The sequence below is a fragment of the Lepisosteus platostomus genome, chromosome 7, assembly GCF_059453375.1.
Source record: "Lepisosteus platostomus isolate fLepPlt1 chromosome 7, fLepPlt1.hap1, whole genome shotgun sequence".
In the NCBI taxonomy this organism is placed as follows: domain Eukaryota; kingdom Metazoa; phylum Chordata; class Actinopteri; order Semionotiformes; family Lepisosteidae; genus Lepisosteus; species Lepisosteus platostomus.
The window spans coordinates 13,903,924-13,925,837 of record NC_142617.1 but is presented as its reverse complement, the minus strand read 5'-3'; the positions used below and the strand labels follow the sequence as shown (position 1 = coordinate 13,925,837).

Below are 21,914 nucleotides of genomic sequence, written 5' to 3'. Positions count from 1 at the left end.
AATAGCTAAGGGCTCCAGTGCACTTCCTAAATGAAACACAAACAACTAAGCAATGCATGGTCCATAAGAAACTCTTCTTTCGTTCCCTAAAAAGTATATTCAGCATGGATACAGTAATACTGGTGGTACAGAGCATGTCTGTAGTTGCCAAATTACAAATGAAAAAGAACATGGGTGTATGGAGTGGTTTGTGAAGGACAATGATGCAAATATTGGTCATAATTCCCAACAAAGTCAGACTGGTCTATCCCAACTGGATAAACAGAATAATTGCTCCAACTGCATTATTCTGCTCCAACTCATGTAGTCATGATTAGGATGATTTCTGTGATGACAAAAGATGTTTAATTTTGAAATTCCATGAACCAGAATTCTGCAAAAGTTTGGTGAAGGAACCTGAAAGGAAAAGATACAGCATATGTTGAAACTGAGCCTTTTACACAGTTAAAGTTGGTGTCACACAAAACTGAAATATTTCTGTAGGGCAATGTATTGAAATGCAAAGTGTTTAGAAGAAAATAATATGTTTGCCTTTTCATACAAAAATTAAATGTGCTGCTGGAGATATCCATTTTTGAAATTGCATCAGTAGTAGTTAGAAATGTGTTTTATTCGAGGTCGTCTCACAAACAGGTGCAGTTCACTTTACAAAATCTTTCAAAATAATTTTCAATAATATAATACAGCATGCATCTGTAGTCATGACTTGGGTAATTCAAAACAAGTCCTACCCTGACTTCAAATGTATTTAATATGGTCATATGTTAATATAAAGATTCATAATTATCATTTAAATCCATAACATATATTTTCTTAATATTAAAGGATTGAGAAGGTACAAAAATATGCAGAATGAACCAAAGTGTATCATCTTTACAATAACAAAGTTATAGATGCTTCATATGTACAGTATAAGTCTTTAGGAAATTGCTTTACTGAACTTGTACTTACTGCCAGGGAAATGAAGTGAATCTTAATATGAACACATGGTTATATAGCACCCAAATATTTCATTACAAGCTCTCCTGAGAGTTGGCTACAGAAGAGACTGGAAAGTAATTAATTATTAATTTATTAATGTATTAATTTATAATATATTATTAATTAATGTTAATGCAAGAAATTCTTTGCATCTAGAAATTGTTATTAGCCGTGGGCATGTGTTGGGTTATTATAAAACTCACTTTATATAAAATTAATATTTGCTGTGTTCTGTGCACCTTCATAACATGCCTGATATGTTCAATATTTTGAAAAACAAAATATTACTAAGATTCAGCTGAGCATAAAAAGCAGTGATTTCCAGAACTGAGATATTATTACAGTAATTGGATTGGTTTGTAGTAGCTCAGATGAATAAATCCTGTGTGATGCATTTTTAAGCACATCCTGCTCCTGCTCTTTGAGAGACACTTTAAATGAAGTACTATACTCTGGGAAAATACTGCATAAATTCAAAAACTCCAGACAAAATAGATTTAATTATGAATAATTTTGATTATATTAATTTTAGAGTCTCTCTCAAGTTAATATTTTATAAACTTTCCTCTTGAGTGTAACAGCCCTAAATTATGACTATCATACTACAAAGTGGAAAGCCTAGGGGAGTTTACTATATTCATTCATTGTAAATACAGTGCAATATCAGGGTAATACAGAGAATGTAATTTGTGTTTGTGATGTAAATACAGGGACACTGAGATCAAAGCAAAAACATTTCTCACAGGCCTTACATGGTACACCTGGTTGCTTTGTAGCTGCTGTAGAACTGCAGTACACACAGTAACATACCAGTCAGTGTTTTTGAAGGAATCTGTAAATGTCCACACCTGTTTGCTATAAACCTTGTTCTAAAACAAAGTATGAATGTTTAAAGTATCAGGAAACACTAGAAAAATCCCCAAGCAGTAAGACTGTCTTCAGTACAGTACAATTAATTTGGCTGCTAATGTCATTAGATACTTCATAAATCCCATAAGAAAGAAACAGATATGTCTTATCACCTTGGGAATTTTAAGGCCCTGAAGTAATGGTACTGTATTAGTAATTTAATAATAAGACGTTCAGGTGGCATTTAACCCCAGTGGCCTATTTCACTAATTGGAACAAGATACATTTACAATTTGCAAAATCAGGCTAGCCAGTGAGGTATTTCTATACGTTTTATTTAAATCTAAAAAAGTAATGAATAATCTGAATTTTAATCATTTGTTGAAGCACAGCCTTTCAGCAGAAAAATAATAATCATTCTAAATATAGGCACTGTATAATAGCCTTGGAGTTAAGGCTATTCACAATTTATTTTTAATTAATGCAATTCACTTGTTGATCAGCTTTGATTGCCCTTTGATTCAATTTATTGCAATAATTGTAATTGATAATTTAGTGTACATTTACTAGTAAATTAGGTACAAGTTACCAGTAAATTAGGTACAGTACAAGTCAGGTTTTTCTAATCCTCTGATCTTTAGGTTTGTATCACTTTGAGAAAGGAAACAGATGTTTAACTTTAATAATGTTTAATAATAACTTTAATTTAACAATGTAGGACATATTGCAACCTTTATATTTCTATATGGTGGAAACTGCTGCTTTTTAGTAAAGTAAATAAAACATGTAAATATCTTGCTGTTAGAGTGAATTACTTGTTATTTGTATAGGCTGTGTTATTGCTGGTTTCCATATTTAAAATATCCTCAATGCCCCTCTCTGAATTACAGTCAGTACATGCTTATTAGGAAGAGTCTTCTATATAATTCCCCAGTCTGACTTTAGCCAACCTTAATGTAAAAGTTAAAACCTTTGTCACTTTACAAAATCTTTCAAAATTATCTTCAAATAATATAATACAGTATGCATCTGTTGTCATGACTTGGGTAATTCCCAAGTTACAGTATGTAAGTTAGCCACTGTAATGGAGACAGCACACACTCACCTAAAAGAAAGGGACAGAACATCATTTGTCAAACATTCCCATTCTCAAGAGAGAAACCGAGGATTGAGCTGTTAATTAATGGTAAGAGTGATTCACAGGTACACAAGACCCTAAGGAACTTGGTGGAACCAGTTTCCCCTGTGAGGATATTATCATCTGTCAGCTTGTTAGTGTAGCTGGTGCAATCAAGCACAGAGCTAACAGACCACTTGAGACACAGAATGAGGTTAAAACAAGATCACTGTTTTTATACTTCAGCAGGATGTGTCCAAATATTAGGTACAATGGAATGGGGGGGGAAAAGTGATTTTATGTCATATTATAATAACCCCCTTACCTACAACTTAACCAGCTACAACATATTTAGAAGAAAGCATATGCTTTGCTTGAATATTTTCCTAATAATGGAGAACAATGCTCTCGTTTCCAGGTGAGGCCTCTTTCTGGGCCCAATAGTTATTTTCTGAAACAAGTCACGTATTCATGTTTTCAGAACAGTGTCATTGTTCTGAAGTGTGTCCTTCAAACTAAAGCAACAGAAGGCTCCACAGCTGAAATGTACAGTAGTGTTTTTCTTCTTTACCTTTCGGCATGGAATGAACCTTTACCCCTTCCTTTGTAGCTTGCGCATGCTCATGTGGCTCCCTACTCAGTGTCCACTAAACTAAGATGCTGGTTCTACATGTTACACCTGTTCTAAATTCTAAGCTCTCAACAGATATCATCATTGCTCAGGGAAAAGTAATTTTGATATGACATATGTACAGTATAGAAATTTTGTCCTGTGCATTCTGTCCAGTGTGAATTCTGCCTTGCACCCATTGGTTGCTTATCCCTATACTGGATAAAGTGATTAGAAAATGGATGGATGGATATAAAAGTTCAAACGCACTAGAATCTCTAGTTTTAGTATCATTTTATTACTCAGCAAGTCCCAGCTGTCGATCACATTAATTTTCATACAGTATATACAATGTAATTGGAAAACAGTAATATTTTCCCATTCTTATGTGTTGTCCATATATAGATTTTAGTTCAATCCAGAGAACATTCAGAACAAGTTACACAAGGGTTTTGCTACCCACTTCTTGAAACTAAACAATACTAGAAAAAGATGATTAAAATCACGAAGCTGAAAGCCATCCTTAAGAAATTTTAAGTTAGCTTATTTCTGCAAGACTCAGAAATCAGTTTTAAACGAAGAAAGAAACCACACAGCTTATACATGTAATGAAAAGATATGAATAATTAGAATATAATAATTTTTTTTATTGAAAACATTTACACATGGTAATTGCAACAGATACATCTTAACGCTTTGTCGCCACTGGAAAAAGAGTCAAATTCCACCTGTTATGATGTCCCCACAAACATTTTGTAATAATTCTGGATGATTATATAGTATAAGCCTGGTTTATGGCTTAAATGAAAGCTAAAATACTGTACATACCATGACCAAAATAATTTTGCTGGATGTCCTATGATCAATTTAAATCAGGTAGTACAAAATTCCAATGCGTACTGTAAATCAAAACATTTACAGTATGTTTTCAATGTATCCAACAAATATCTGGAAGTGGAGTTATTTTCAATTCAGAACTCAAGGACGTACACAAGTAAAGATGTACAGTATCTGTTATGTCTATTAACATAAAAACAAAAACACAGATTATAGTGGTGTGCCTTGTTAATTTATGAGCAGTCACCTAAAACAAGAAACTGACAAAAAGGTTCATGAATAAATATAAACTACAATAAATGCAAATTCCATTATTAATATTATTAGAATTTACTTTGAATAAGTGTATAAGCAGAGTTTAAATTAAAGGTTAAAAGTTAAGTTCTATTTCTATTTCTATTATTTGGTTACACTATAACCTTACAAATTGAATTATAAAATATAACCTGATGACACTTTATTTACTGGGTGCAACACTCTTAAATATCCTGAAGACCTGATTCCTTATCTCCTTTGTTCTGAAACAGTAAACAAAAGGATTGAGAAGAGAGGGACCCAGAGTGCAGACGATAGCTAATACATGTCGTTCCACAAGACTCAGCACCAGGCCTATCCTGGCTAGAATAACTCCGACAAAAGGAGGGACAAAAACGCAAGCAACCACTATCAAGTGACTCAAACAAGTGCTATACATTTTTTTCCTGTCTGCTGGGGAGGAAATTTTAACCACGGCAAAGATTATCTTTAGGTAGGACATCAGAATAAAAGTGAAACTGCCAAACGTAACAAACGAAGAAATAACAGATGGCACCAGAAGGTGATCTTCAGGATTGACACACGCTGCTCTGATCAAAGCTGGATAGTCACAGAAAAGAGAGTTAACAGTCCTGCGACAGTAAGGAAGTCTGTCTGCTGTGCCTGTAAAACTGGCAATAATGGCACAAGCCAGTACCCAAGAGACCACGATCAACATGATTATACGGGTCTTTGTGAGGATACTGTGATATCGTAAAGGGTTGGATATTGCCACCAAACGATCATAGGCCATTAGTGTAATGGTAAACACTTCCATCATATTGCTCAAGAAGTATGTGAACATTTGAGTCAGACATGGTTTGTAAGAGATGGTTGTCATGTCGGCTAGAAGAATGACGATCATTGTTGGGCTGGTACTGGTGCTGCGGATGATATCCACAGCAGCAAGGTTAGAAATAAAAAAGTACATGGGTGTGTGCAAACACCTGTCCCATGCAATGATGCATATATTAATGGTGTTCCCCAGCAAAATTAGGGAGTAAATTGTCAAAATGATGAATCCAATAGTCTTTGGATGTTGAGTCCCATTAAAACCAACAATAATAAATTCAGTTATGGCTTCAGCTGTGGTATTTCTAAGAGACATGGTCCAGATTGAGTATCCTGTAATTCAATATTTCTGTAAACATTACATTAAAAGACAACATTAAAATAATGTAAAGATTTTGAAATAAACTATTTGAAACACTGTTTCCTTTAACCACAATTACCATGATATATAATAAAATAGTGAAGAAGTATACATGTTTTTACAATACATTTACAGATGTGGGTGTGGAAAAAATGATCACAGCTTATATTATATAATTATTAATCTGATTATTAAAATGCTCCATTGTCTTTTATTTTGTCCTAATCTCAGGCATCCACGCAGAGGCATTTTTTTATGTTTCCAATTTGCTAATGTATAAATAAAAACTAAAATCTCAGATTTCAAAATTACAATGCAATGCATTCAATGCTGTAATACATTGTTTTCTATGCAAGTATAGATAAGAGAATTCGTTGAGTCGTCTTTTAGTTCAGGTAATTATAAAATACTGTATGAAGATTGAAACTATTTAGCATTTTACAATACTTACACATATGTCTGCAATCGGTATTCAGCTGTAGACCTAACATTGATTCTGTTGCTGTACATGTATATATGTAAGAGCTGCTGAAAAGCATTTATTGTAGAACACCTGACCAATGTGGCATGTTGTGTACACAAGAGTCTTCAGTGATTAAAAGATGTCCCACCTGAACTACAAGTAACATAATTAGTAACTTGAGAATTAGATTACAGTTAGATACAATTCAAAATTTTATGTTTGAACAATTATTTTTGATGGAAGTGGCTCTGAACATATTTTATGTAGTAATCATAAATAAAAAAAAATCAATTCAGTGGAATAAAAACCTCATGTTAAAATATTTTCTTCCTTTATCCCTACATACAGTACTGAATATATGGGATACCATTTCTGAGATGTATCTTGGTATCTTTTAATTTATAATAAAAATATTCATACCACATTCATGCTACCTGTTTCCATATTTTTCAAGTGCAAGATGTCATGCTGTAAAACCTACTGTACGCATCTTACAATTTATTGAGTTCACTAGTTTATTCAGCTTTGCCATGGGAATGTACCATTATGGTATAAACATAATTTTTTCAGTCATCAAGATATTTTTCTTATCCTATAAAATACTTGCAGGCCTGTTTGAATGAACTTGAGCATACAAATAAATATTTTTCTTCTTCTATAATACTGAAACAATTGTGAAGACTCTGATTTTATAACATGCCACTAGTTTTGCAATGATAGTATGTTTATATTTTTTTCCTAATGCTGACCTTCATAACTGTTATCATTTGATTCATGTTTTATAACTATGTTGTGTCATACATTTGGTTTGGTTGATTTTGTGAGTTTTGGATTTGACCTTTACCCCTCTCGCTAATATATGACAAAACACCGTTGCTCCCACAGGGTCAGCAATTTTTCATGGTTTTATTCCAACCCAGCCTTTAATTGTTTTAATAAGCTCATTTTAAGATTAATGCAACCAATTTATCTTATCTCAGCTCTGCTTTGATGCTGCTGCATCAAAGACACCTTAGAACCGAGAGACTCACAGACCCTCCAGATTGAGGATTGAACAGGAGACTTTAATCACATCTCTATTTCCACCACTTTGCCTACTTTCCACTAGTTTATTAAGTGTCCGACCAGAGAAAACAAAACACTGGACTTATTATATGTCAATGCTAAAGACACATACTGTATAGTTCCACAGCCCTCCCCCCCTGGCAGATCAGATCACAACCTTATCCTGCTTACCACTATACAAGCCTATTGTCCAGCGCCAACCTGCGACCATGAGGACTGTGAGGAGGGGGACAGGGAAGAGGTTACGTGTGTACAGAGGGAACTAAAGCAGAAGTTAAGAGAGAGCAAGGAATCCTACAGGAGGAAGGTAGAGGACAAGATGCAAAGGAATAGGGTAAGGGATGTACAGTATTGAGCAGCATGAGAGAGATCACTGGCCTCAAACAGGCTGGGGGTGTAACACAAGGGAACGTGGAGATGGCAAACAAGCTGAACCAGTTCTTTAACAGGTTTGATTCATGGCCCTCTGTGGCTCACCATCCATCCCCCCGCAGCCACGTGCTCCCTAAGCCTGCGTAGCTGCGACTGCCCAACACCTCCTCCATTCCCTGACAATCACGGCCGCCTACAGCTACAACCCCCAACAGCTACTCACCCCCCCTTTCCCCTGCAGCTGCCACTCTCCAACGCCTCCCCCATTAATGTAGCACTAATGCAAACCAAACCTACTTTCTGGTAGAATAAATGCAAGACTAAATTAATATTACCAATTGATACTTCTATTAACAAAGAAAGTGGAGAACTAAAGCAGTTTTCTTCTTCATACTTTGTACTTACTGTATACCTTATTACAGCTTTTGCCATGGCAGGAAACTTCATAAGTCTAAGCTGTTCTCTGTTATTTATGCAAGTTTTTGTGGTTAATAAAAAGAAAAGTTACAAAATGATGTTTGTCATGTTTGTAATAATGATACAGCTATATGTATTTATTTGTCATTTTTACCATGGCAGCCTTCAAAGATTATAGCAAACAACCTACAATATTTTAAACATGCAGTTGGGGAGCTTTAGCTGCTATAGTATTTCAGTGCTTTTTTAGAAAATAAAATTACAGCCAAAGGACAGAGGAGTCAGACTCATGGTGTGATGGAGTGGGACTGATTAATGTACTTTACTTTCTGTTATGCCAATTTAGAAATTCTCCTATTTAGGACTTATAATAATATATTCATTTATTATATTACTTAAGAATACAATTAACACATTATCTATTTCTTCAGATGATATTCATATCCAAGGCACACCCTGGTTACAAAGTAATGTTTGTACTGTAAACCACCAGGAAACTGAGTTACTGTAATGTAGCAGATGTAGCTTAATTACAGTGCTGGAGTAATTAAACTAAGGCACTCCTATTTTCTTAAAGACTTGACCTGTCAGTAGAATACAACAAGGAAAAAACAATTAAAAATATCTTGCAAAATAAAGTACAGTAAATGTTCAATACTAGAGGTCATTTGAAGTTTTTTTTATTTTTAAATCACAATCTTAAATGATAAGTGTGCCCACAATTAACATAAGATTAAAGTGAACTAAATGTAAATGGATTTACAAGATATAAATTGTTTTCCTAAATTTCGTTTAAGATATAGCATAAAGGTCTTTATTCACTTTATTTTCATTAGTTCAACAAGCCAAAAGTGAAAACTAAATTTATTTTTATAAACTTAATTTAGATTGAAACATAATAGGCCACATTAATACAATAGTTATGCTGCCATACATTACACCACCATACATATTTACTATATATAAACAAATACAGTATAAATATATATATATAAATATACCAGGGCTGGATTTTGGTATTCTTAGGCCCTATGAACTTTCACTCCAAAATGTGCAAAAAGAGGGGTAAATGTAAATTAAATTACGTTGATTGACATGACGCACTTTAAACTATTCTAATGCTGAACCACATTATTGATGGAGTGAGTCGAGCGACTATGCCTACAGTGCCTAATGGGAAATCCAGCACTGAAATATACATCAGCACTACATGGGCTGTGATATCTTATTACCTGTTATCTACAGTATGTGATAAACGATTTAGGAGATTTAAAGAGAAATTGTGGGGACTGGAATGCAATGTGACCATCAATTTAACAGTAGTAATGTAACTCTTATACTGTATTAACACCAAAAAATAAAGACATGTTTTTGGTAAAACTGCAGTCACATTAAGTTGTTTACACAATGAGGGATAACAGATAACATCTGTTTGTTTATTCTTCATCATGTGACATTGTACTCTTCAAATATTTTTCATGATATATAGGATATATTTTATGATAACAGCCTGATAGATATTAAAAATGGTAATATTAGTGCATCCGCTTTCTTGCTCAAGAAAAAAGAAAACAGCAAAACCAAAATGATAACCTCATTCACTATTTATTATTTCTTTTGTTAAGTGTAATTTGAAAACAATGCTGTACATGATCATTTTGTATAGTTTTATATGTACAATATGTAATTAGATGGTATTTGTGAAAATTGTCCTGTGTATTAAATTCTAAGTTGTTTTTGTTCCCTGGGAATAGTTTGATTAAAATTAAACATTTGCCAGTGAAAGAATACAAAAAACATTTTATTTTGATAAATACACGGCAATATGGATTCTGTGACAACCCTTCCTGATTTTATAAATAGCACAATATAAATAGATCTTTTTAAATGTTAAGCTCCTGAATAATAAAAATCTGAATATCCCATGATTAACATTTCTGAAATGTTATTACTTTTTGTATATATAACATTTGTAATGTAAGGTAAAAAGCCATATTAAAACACTTTTCTATAATTTAAATACAAAAATATTTATGAAAACACTAAAGCCCAAACCATAAACCAACGGCTTGTGTGGGTATATATAATGATTATAAATGAAATAAAAATAAAGAGAAACCAGTAAAGAAACACTATTTATTAGTAACAAAAGTATTAAAAACACTGAACAGCTGGTATCTTATCTCTTTTGTTCTAAAACAGTATACAAAGGGGTTAAGAAGAGAGGGTCCCAGAGTACAGACAATAATTAATATGTGCCTATCTGAGAGTCTTAATGAAAAGCCACTCCTTTTCAACATAATTCCGATAAAAGGAGGGGCAAAAACACAGGCGACCACTATCAAGTGACTTAAACAAGTGCTGTACATTTTTTTCCTGTCAGCCGAGGAGGAAATGTTAAGAACAGCAAAGATTATATTGATGTAGGATATCAAAATAAAAAGCAGACTGCAAAAAATGACCACCAAGGAAATCATAGATGGTAACAGAAGAAGAATTTCAGGATTGACACAGGCTGCACTTACCAAAGCAGCATAGTCACAGAAAGCATACTGAAGGGTTGGTTGGCAGAAGGGAAGTCTGTCTGCTATTCCTGTAAAAACAGCAATAAGGGCTGAAGCCAGCGCCCATGATGATATGGTTAATAAGGAAATACGAGTCTTTGTGAGGACACTGTGATACCGTAAAGGATTGGAAATTGCAACCAAACGATCATAAGCCATTAGTGTAATGGTAAATACTTCCATCATATCACCCAAGGTGGAAATGAACATCTGAGTCAGACACGGTTTGTAAGAGATGGTTGTCATGTCAGCTAGAAGAATGATGATCATTGTTGGGCTGGTACTGGTGCTGCGGATGATGTCCACAACAGCGAGGTTGGACACAAAAAAGTACATGGGTGTGTGCAATCGCCTATCCCTTGCAATGATGCATATATTAGTGGTGTTTCCCAGCAAAATTAGGAAGTAAATTGTCAAAATGATTAATCCAACAGTCTTTGGATGCTGAGTCCCATTAAAACCAATGATAACAAATTCTGTTATGGCTTCAGCTGTGGCATTTTGAAAAGGCATGGTCCACGATAGTGCTGAAACTCCCAAATCCTGTGAGGAAAAAAAAATAAAAGAGTGTAATAATTAAATATTATATTAATATTGTAATAATTAAATATTGATTAAATAAAGTAAGGTTTCTTATCTGAGTTTCCCTTTATTAAGAAATATACATATGTTATGAAAATATTGAAATAAAAACTATTTTACGTTTTCTTGGTATCATACAAGGACAGAAACATTACTTACATACAATTCTACAATTCACAGTACATAATGTCTTCTTACTTTGAATTAACTTTAAACAAAACATAAATTTTAGTTAAACTAATGAAAAGTGGATATTTATGTTAACATTAAAGTAATACGAAGAGTAAATTCAATGTTAATTTATGCTAAACAAAAAAGCTTATCACATTTAACAAAATCCACTAAAACAAAATATTATTAGAAAATAACTGAGTCAAGTGTGGCCAAATTATTTGATTATAGGCAAACAACTATAATAAATTAAATTGTCAAAACTGCAGATTTTGTCAATGTGGTACTCCTGCAGAACTAAACGTGGTGGAAATGAATGTGCTGTTACGTGAATAGAAATTATGCCTCTCTAGGTGTGAAACAATATAAAGTTTTGTTACATGAATGGATGGAAGTACTTACATGTATTCTTTGCATTCAGTATACAGCTGTAAACTGCCATCACTGCTGTTGTTGTACACATGAGAGATGATAAGTATGTACAGTATATATAGTGGAGCAGTTCACCACCAGGCCATGTCAATACACAAGAGTTTGATTATAACATAACAAGCCCCACATGAATTGCAAGTAACTTAGCTATAACTTAATGAACATTTTTTTTCTTTGAACAATTCTTTTGTAAAGCACCTATGAAAATAAACCTATAAAACATTTCATACGATATATGAACATATGAAAAAAGCAATATCAATATCTGATAAAATGATTTCAATTTTGCCTATGTGTCTATTTCAATCTTAGTTTCACCCCTGACTTCATGGAGCAATCCATATAATTCTTCAATAATTTCAGTGTTATGTTCAAAGCATGAACTTTTCTCTCATTTTACTCCTCTCTTTCTGACTCTGCATTATGCTCAGTCTTTCATGAGCCTGTATCACCATCTGTACCAGTCACATTGTGTACATTTGCAGTCTTGAGTTTCTCACGCTGAGCTCTGCGCTTATTGCATGGTTGGTTTCTGTCTGCCTTATATGACAATATAACACTCTCAATATGATACCACTTATAACATTTTCCAGTTTTTTTCTTTAAACCAACAAATGCTTGCATTGCATGATGTTTTGCCACAGCACAAATATGTTTACCTTTTCTATTGTTACAGCTACGAGTGACTAAGGAAGTATCTCTAAGAATCTTGATAAAATGGGTAACATGGTTAGTTTTAACATTTCAAGCTTCAAAGCAAAGGGAAGTTTGGCTGACATGTAGGGGGTCCAGATTCGGTTTTAGATAGATAGATACTTTATTGATCCCGTGAGGGAAATTGCAGTGCAACAGCAGCTTAACACACACAACACAGCCACAGTGTAACGAATTATATACTAATAGTACAATACATACAATACAATACAAGAGTTACTCACAGTCCGGACACACAAGAGGAAACTAGAACAGAACAGTACACAGAAAATCGTATCACACGTATGAATATAAATATAGATGTAACCATAGATATAAATATAAATATAAATGTATTGCACAGGTCCCTGGCATATATTGCACAAAAGTGGTTGTAAACGGGAAAAAGAAAAAAAAGAAAAAGAAAGAGAACAGATGTAGCAGTATATGTGTATATGCGTTTAGTCCAGAAACAGGTCACTGTCGCTGTTGCCTCTGCCAAGACGCAAGGTGGATGCGTTGTACAGTCTTATGGCAGACGGCAAGAATGACCTCCTGTAGCGCTCCCTGTCGCACCGTGGGTGAATCAGTCTATTGCTGAACGTGCTCTTCATTCCTGCAAGCCTGTCATAGAGGGGATGGGAGAAGTTGTCCATGATGGCCTCCAGTTTGGACATCATTCTCCTCTCAGCCACTACCTCCAAGGGGTCCAGGTCAGACCCAATGACAGAGCTCGCTCTCCTGATGAGCTTGTTCAGCCTTTTGGAATCTACTGCTCTAATCCCAGAGCCCCAGCACACCACTGCGTAGAAAATGGCACTCGCTACCACCGACTGATAAAACATGTGTAGCATCTTACTACACACATTGAAGGACCTGAGCCTCCTCAAGAAGTAAAGTCGGCTCTGTCCGTTCTTATAGATGGCCTCGATGTTCTTAGACCATTCCAGTCTATCGTCGATGTGCACTCCCAGGTACTTGTACGAGTCCACCATCTCCACGCCACTCCCATGGATGTAGACAGGAGTAGGTTTGACCTTTTTCCTCCTGAAATCTACCACCAGTTCCATTGTCTTTGTAACATTCAGTTCCAAGTGGTTCACCCCACACCACTCCACAAAGCTGCTGACCAGTCCTCTGTACTCCTCCTCCTGCTCACCCTTGATACATCCCACAATTGCAGAGTCATCTGAGAACTTTTGCAGGTGGCATGACTTTGAGTTGTACTTAAAGTCCGAAGTATAGAGGGTGAAGAGGAATGGAGAAAGAACTGTCCCTTGAGGTGCCCCTGTGTTACTCACTACCAGTTCAGACACGCAGTTCTGAAGTCTCACAGACTGTGGTCTGCCCGTCAGGTAGTCAGTGATCCACGAGGTCATGGAGGCATCGACTTGCATCTCCTCCAGCTTCCTCCTTAGAAGTAAGGGCTGGATGGTATTGAAGGCACTGGAGAAGTCGAAAAACATGATCCTTACAGTGTTGCCAGCCCTGTCCAGGTGTGAGTAGGCCCTTTGCAGCATGTAGATGATCGCATCCTCCACACCAACACTGGGCTGGTAGGCAAACTGTAGGGTGTCCAGTGATGAGCTGACCATGGGTCTCAGGTGGGATAAGACCAGTCTCTCAAGTGTCTTCATGATGTGAGAAGTCAGTGCAACTGGTCTGTAGTCGTTGAGGACAGAGGGGCGCCCTTTCTTTGGTACCGGGACCAGGCATGATGTCTTCCAGAGCACCGGGACTCTCTCCAAGCGCAGGCTCAGGTTGAACAGTCGCTGGAGCACTCCGCTCAGCTGATCAGCACAGGCCCTCAGAACTCTGGGACAGATGTTATCTGGTCCTGTGGCCTTACCCCCGTGCAGCCTCTTCAGCTCCTTCTTCACCTGGTCAGCTGTGATGGTCAGCCTGGCCCGGGGGATGATGCTCATAGTGCTTTCAGTGCCGGAGGTGTTAATGGCGGAGGTGTTGGAGAGTGGCAGCTGTGGGGGATGGGTGGGTGAGCAGCCGTCGGGGGTTGTAGCTGTAGGCGGCCATGTTTGTGGGGGGATGGAGGAGGTGTTGGGCAGTTGCAGCTGTGAAGGGTTAGGGAGCGTGTGGCTGTGGGGGGATGGGTGTTGCGCCACAGAGGACCCAGAATCAAACCTGTTAAAGAACTGGTTCAACTTGTTGGCCATCTCCAGGTTCCCTTCTGTTGCAACCCCAGCCTGTTTGAAGCCAGTGATCTCTCTCATGCAATTGAAATCATTTTTTTTTTATTTTCAAAGCAATCAAAAAGTTAATGTTTTTTACTTATTTATTTTCTTTACTTAGATTATTTATTTAGCTAATTAGGTTCTGAGTAAATGATTAAGTATCAAGCAACAGGTCAGGAAGACAGCATAGTATATAACTGTTGTAACAGAAAGAATAAGGTTCTTGATCCCGAGATGAAGTAAAACAGATGAGTTTATTGCATGCAAGGAACAATAAAGCCGAAGTCTTGTTTCCCGCAAGAAACAACGAAACCGAAGTATTGTTCGATGTGCCGGTACAAACTTTTAGGTTATATAGTCCTTCCTTGCTGCTTCGGACGTCATTCGGTGTTATGGTAAGGGGGGGGGGGGTCATGGTATTTGGCCAGTTAAGAGGCCCTGGCCAAATGGTCAGTTTAAGATTATGCCCCCAGGGGGTTCCTTGCTCGCATCTGGAATCCTTATCAGTTAACCCCCTTTCCTGCCATAAACCCCTGTTGCTGAGAAGTCTAATATTCAGGCAGAACTGACTTAAGTTAACCCTTTTTACATTTTGTGTCTTACTTCATTCCCCCCTTATAAAATATGGCATACGCAGGACTGCCTATTTTTACACATACAATGTCAGGGCAGATCTTTCCTTTTTAGATGTACAGGCATGCATTACCATGACATTGTGCGTTCCACGGTTACAACAAGATGTTATTGATGTTTTTGTACAAGTGATAGTTACAATTATACATATAAAACAATCCTAATCCTACAAATACATAAAGTCCTACCCCAGGACCCAAACGCAGACCTCAGCCATGTGGAGATCTATTGTCAGGATCTTGGAATAGCAATATTGACCCAACTCCGATTATAATTTTTTTGGCTGATAGATATGCCAACACCCAGAATGTACTGATACCATATCCCCAGTAATGCTCCTCAGGCCTAACAAGCACACTGTTGGTCTTAGGTAGCATCAGACACAGAAACGGTAACAACATCCTTCTTTCTGTTCACTCAGTCTCTGGTGCCGTGGGTCGGTGAAAGTGCGATGCGCGGATCCAGCGATCTCATCCTGTCACTCAGATGGCACAATCAGTAGTTAGTGGCACTTGATATGGTCCCTCCCAGCAGGATTGCAACGTCTGGCAGGGTATCTCTTCTCCACCTACACTCACTCGCCAGGTATCCGGTCGTGTCTCCCCTCTACTGGAGGTCCCCAAGCGTCCGGCACCTGTTCACGAGCCCTGTGCACCGCTTCAGTTAACAAACCTACAATACTTTAATAGAGAGTTAGTGAATTCATCAGTGCGTTAGCCAAACATGGCCTCCAGGGAGTTTCTTTGGCTGCCGTGATGATCTCAAATGGGCTCAGTCTCACAGTTCTGTTTGCTCCAGCCTGCAAACCGCACAGGACTGCAGGTAGAGCATCTAACCACGGTGTTCCTTCAGTTGATATTTCCTTAGTTGGTCCTTCAGACTGTGGGTGATGGGGACAATGTGACTTCCAACTTACCCCTAGTGAGGCAATTACAGCCTGGCACACCTTCCCAGTGTAGTATGCCCCTAGATCAGTATCCAAGGGGCAGGGCAGTCCGTACCACGGGATCATCTTTGTCATACACTTGGGTATGCGCCAGCCCACATCCCATCATTATACCACCCCACATTCTTTTCACATTTTTTTCTAACCACCATTAAACATCTATTAAAGGCCTCAACCTGAATTCTCCCTTTTCCCCAATAGAGGTTTCACAGGGGTCTCAGACTCCCCCTCTCCCAGTGCCGCTCGTCTGGCATCTGCATCTGCATGGTTGTTACCTTGAGTTACTGGAATTCTTTATTTATTGTGTTATTTACACCTTACTCAAGCTGCTTCTGTCGGCAGCTGTAAAACTACAAATCAGTTCAGAGACAAGCCCAGTATTCTTAACTGGAGTCCCTGCCGTTGTGAGAGAATCCTATTTCTCCATAGCCATCCAGAATTGTGGCCTACATGCAACAAATACATACATTATATACATATACAGTAACCCTTTAACATCTTTCTTTTTACAATCTCCCATCAGTGCTCTTAACTGGCTTGCTGCGCTGAGGCAGTGGAGGGACATTTTTCCAATTGTTAGCAACTTGAATTCTGTTCTAACAGCTCAGCCTGTTCTCTGTTCTCCCTCATGCATCAGAGAGGACCCATCAGTAAACAGTATTACATTTTCTTAAATTTTCACGGTCCCCCACCCTTTGGCTACAGTATCTAATGGTATAATAGTGCCTACCTCCATGCTCCTGCGTCAGCACAGCTGCCCAGAACCCTTTGTCCACACTTACATACAAAGGAATGGTTGATCCATCTGAGGAAACCCCAGTCTCAGCACCTGTAAGAGAGCTTGTTTCAAATTATTACAGGCGGCTTTTGCTGCGGGAACCAAGGCAATCGTGTCCTTGTACTGCACTCCCCCCTTAAGCAGATCTGTTAAGAGTTGTGCTCACCCCGTAAAAACATTGCACCCAGGCCCTGTTAAAATTTCACAATGCTAGACACAAAAGGGCCTTATCATAACTGCTTCTATTAGACACTCTAAAGCTGAAGCAACTCAGACTTGTGGGTTTCCTCGTTAGGGGAAGCACTCAGAATACCATCAACATACTGAGTGATCACAGTCAGTTGAAGCCACGTGATACCCTGTTCTGGATAGTCATTCTTTGTAATGCATAATATTCCAACCCAATAGATCTGGGATAAAACCACCCATTAAAATCTGGTACTCAGCAAGTAAAACTTGCTTCCCCAATACTCCTGTGGCCTCCTGCCGTCTTCCCATATACATTACTCTATAGCACACTGTTGAACAGAGGAGTGAAACAAGCATGACAGTAGTGCTCCAGTATCCCCTAACAGAGAAACCAACACTCCATTAACAGTACATTTTTATCCACTGGACTGGGACAGACTTAGGGAGGCTACAAGGGATTTACAGGATCTAATCGTTAGGTAAACAGATCTTCTCACAAGACATTATTCTCCCCAGTCTCGATTCTAAACCTACAGCGTTTCAGCATGTCTGGTTTCGAGACATTCGAATAAATCCAAATTGTTTCCACTATTGCAACTAATTGTATAAAAATACAAAAACTGTTTATCTAACTACTTTTACGTCCACCTGTACTGTACTTATACGTTTCAGACGCTCTTATATTTTCCAATCTCCTTAAGTTGATTTTCGTCAAGTCTCTTTAGTAACGTCTCTAGCCAGTCCCGCTGGCTAAACACACTCACACCGTCATTTAGTATACCAAAACTCACAGTTACACACATACATGCCGGCACACAAATTCATAAAACACACATACACATCGAGAATATATTTTTCTCTTCGTACTACAATGTGCTGTATTCTTGTTTTACTTCTACACGAATCCTTTTAATTCCTGAAGCGCACTCCAGGTTCGCTGCATTCCTAATTTCGGGTGCGGTACTTTAGCCCACCGGTCAATATCTTCCGGTTTTGGATTTGATCGTATGGGGGAATCAGGGAAGGAAGGTGCGAGTGCGGACCCCCTCGACGGGGTGCGAGACACTTAGAGTGACGCTGTCATCAACAGCGCCAGCCCCCGCTACATCAGGCCCTCTCCCACTTAGGGTGAGAGTACAGGTCTGCGGGCGCCCTCTGTTTAAGAAGGGAGTTCCTGTTCCGTCTCTATCACACTCGTACCAGGTGTCATCCCACTCAGACCCCCCGTCTCCATATGGTCACTGTGGGAATTGATCCCAATTAATTTCATTTCCTGCCTGTCTGTTCCCCTATGGGAGAGCAGGATATAACACATTAACTAGTGCAGTGCGACCAGGAACTAATTCTTCTTTTAGTTTCTGATTCTCCTGCACTGCCTCTTTTTGCTTTTGTTCACCAGGGTGGGAGCTACATGCTTGTGCTTTTGCCAATCAATACGCATATGCTTTCTATACAGGCGTCTTCGCCCCAGACTCCCTCTGACAAACTCAACTTTTCGCATATTTTTCTCCTTTTTTTCCCCGTCAACTTACACTTTTCCGATATATAAACGGACCCTTCCACCACTTTCTCAAACCATCAGTTAGCACACATGTTCGGTCTCTTTTACTTTTTTCGTGTGTGAGGTAACAGCTCATACAGTAAGGGGATGCTTTCACTTGAAAAACCTGTGCATTCCTGCACTCATTCAGCCAAGGGCGTCTGTTACCTCCAGATCTAAATGCCTCTCAGAGACTTTAGAGAGGACTTACACCACACTGTTCACAGGTAAGGAATGAGACCTCGAAAACCCCCTTTCTTGATCAGTAATTCACCATCCCCAGAACGCCAGCATCGCTGCTTTTGCCCCGGGGTGGACTTACACACTGAGCTCAATCAGGGCGATTCTCGGGTCTCAACGTCCTTTAAATCCTGCTACTTAATGCTTTGCTCTTTTATTATGAGGTGTGTTTATGTTAGTGTCGTGCGTGTGTATATGTATTTCACAAACAAGGAAAACACCAAAAACATACATAAATATATCTCCTACTTCTGTTTCCTTTAAAACAAAAAACCACGCCACGCCAATCCGTGCACGATCAAGGCGTAGCTAATCTCAGGACCCCGGGCGCAATTAAGGCCCACACCAATCCTGGATTATACGTGCATTTAATGCACCACTCAGCTCCAGAACCCCAGGCGCAATTAAGGCCCACACCGATCCTGAGCCTCAGAACTCCGGGCGCAATTAAGGCATACACCAGCTTCAAACGCCTGTACACAATACCGCGGACCGACTGCCAGACCAAATTCTGGGCTTACAGCAAACAACCCATTACATACACCGGTGTCTTCCCCGGGCCAGAGGAATTCAGGAACTCACGTTTACTCTGTCATCTCGGGCGATTCTCGCAGGGAGCAGAGACTTTCCAATTGGTCAGAGAGAGTCTGGACTTTTTTTTAAAAAAGAGGAGTCCTTACCTCTTAGTAATGTGAGCGCTGACCGTCTCTCCTGCCGATGGGAAGTTCTGCGCCTTCTGGAGCGTCCTGCCAACTACGACAAATTTGTTGTAACAGAAAGAATAAGGTTCTTGATCCCGAGATGAAGTAAAACAGATGAGTTTATTGCATGCAAGGAACAATAAAGCTGAAGTCTTGTTTCCCGCAAGAAACAACAAAACCGAAGTATTGTTCCATGTGCCGGTACAAACTTTTAGGTTATATAGTCCTTCCTTGCTGCTTCGGACGTCATTCGGTGTTATGGTAAGGGGGGGGGGGGGTCATGGTATTTGGCCAGTTAAGAGGCCCTGGCCAAATGGTCAGTTTAAGATTATGCCCCCAGGGGGTTCCTTGCTCGCATCTGGAATCCTTATCAGTTAACCCCCTTTCCTGCCATAAACCCCTGTTGCTTAGAAGTCTAATTTTCAGGCAGAACTGACTTAAGTTAACCCTTTTTACATCTTGTCTCTTACTTCATAACTAACAGGCAGGTACAGGAGAAGACAACAACAGGGAAAGAAAGATATTGGAGGTGAGAGCTTATCTGAAAAGACCAGATTGTAGCTAATTATTTGAACTTTTTTACGAGAACTTGATATTCTGTATATTTAGGGAACTGTGATTTTATTTGTGAAGAATCCCTTGGTTATAAAGGGCCTTAATTGGTTTAAGTGTGCATTGTTAGGGTGATAGGTTCCCATTTATGTTGTGGAATCCAAATACATTTACAAAGAGAAACATATATGGGTGGAACACTAGTTCCTTGATCTCACCCATTTCATCTTAAAGTTGGTTTTAGCCTTGAGTTGAGAATGTCATTGTGTCATTGTGAGAATGGGACAAAAGCACAAAAAAAAAGTTTGAATATGTAAAATGTGAATATGAAATTAAATTGATGAATGATTCCATTATTGTAAAAGACAGTTGTTAATCAAAAAGTTCATATTTAATGTGTACAAATTGCATAAATGCATCTAAAGGAGCCATAACTAGAAAGAAAAACTTTAAACCATGTTATTCTGTGGGTAAAACAGACTTAAATATTCTCAAATGCTAACTTCTTATTTCATTTGCTCTAAAAAAATACACAAAAGGGTTAATAGAGGTATGCAGTAAAAATAGAAAATGTAATTTTGGTAATAGCTTCAGTAATAGCTCAGATTATTCATCCTAATGTCTAATAATGTCTACCTATGAATTTTATACAATCACATGATTTAAGATAAAGAATCTTTTGAATACAGCTTAAACAGCTTGCATCCTGTGTCTTTACAATGTAGTCTAAGACATGTCAAGCATTGTTGTATTAAATTATACTAAAATAACGTTGTAATTTATATTCTTCCGAAATATAATAGATTTTTTCTAATTATATGACTTCTCTGTAATATGAGATATTGTATTTTCATTACACCTTTTTTTCAGAGCTGAACCTATGCTTAATTAGAAGTACTAGAGACACAGAGAATGAGCCAGCCAGAGACATGTGTGAGAGAGGGGGGAGCAAGTGAATGAGAGACCTTTTAAAGTAAACAGTATTACGGCTAAGACAGCTTCCCATTCGGTGTAAATGGTTTTACGTCTATCATTTAAATTTTATAATTAGCATTAAGAAAAAAATATAAATCATTTTAATGAGTATGTAAATTTGAAGAAAAAAAAAAACATTGTGTTCCCAACAGATTATACAATAGACTTGTCTAAGTAATCTAATGTTTGCTATACACTACGTGGGTTCCTCCATGTTATCATTACTTTTATTAATATTATTTTAATATTTAACATACTGTATAGTGTGATACATAAATTAATAAACATGTCATATGTTGCAGTATGTTGTATAACACCTCTCACATTTTAAATGACTGCATGTATATTTTTGTTTTGCTGTTGTTCAACCCTACCTCCAGAATACTTCCAGAAGGTTCCAGATGTTGAGCTTGTTCATTTAATTAATCTGATCATTGATCAAAGTCATTAGCACTCATATTACAATTTATTTATCAGGAAATATCGGGCATACCTTGCTTTCACCAAGGAATTTTATTATCACTGAATCAAACTCAGAAAGAATGAGGGACAAAAAGAGTAAAGAAATATT

At 37.8% G+C, this 21,914-nt stretch overlaps 1 protein-coding gene across 1 annotated transcript; it reads right to left on the bottom strand.

Moving 5' to 3' along the window:
- Nucleotides 1-10,290: 10,290 nt before the first annotated feature.
- LOC148658323 (olfactory receptor 6F1-like) lies at nt 10,291-11,235 on the bottom strand. Its single transcript, XM_088640865.1, has one exon. The coding sequence runs from the start codon at nt 11,233-11,235 to the stop codon at nt 10,291-10,293; it is 945 nt and encodes a 314-aa protein (XP_088496991.1).
- Between the last annotated feature and the right edge of the window lie 10,679 nt (nt 11,236-21,914).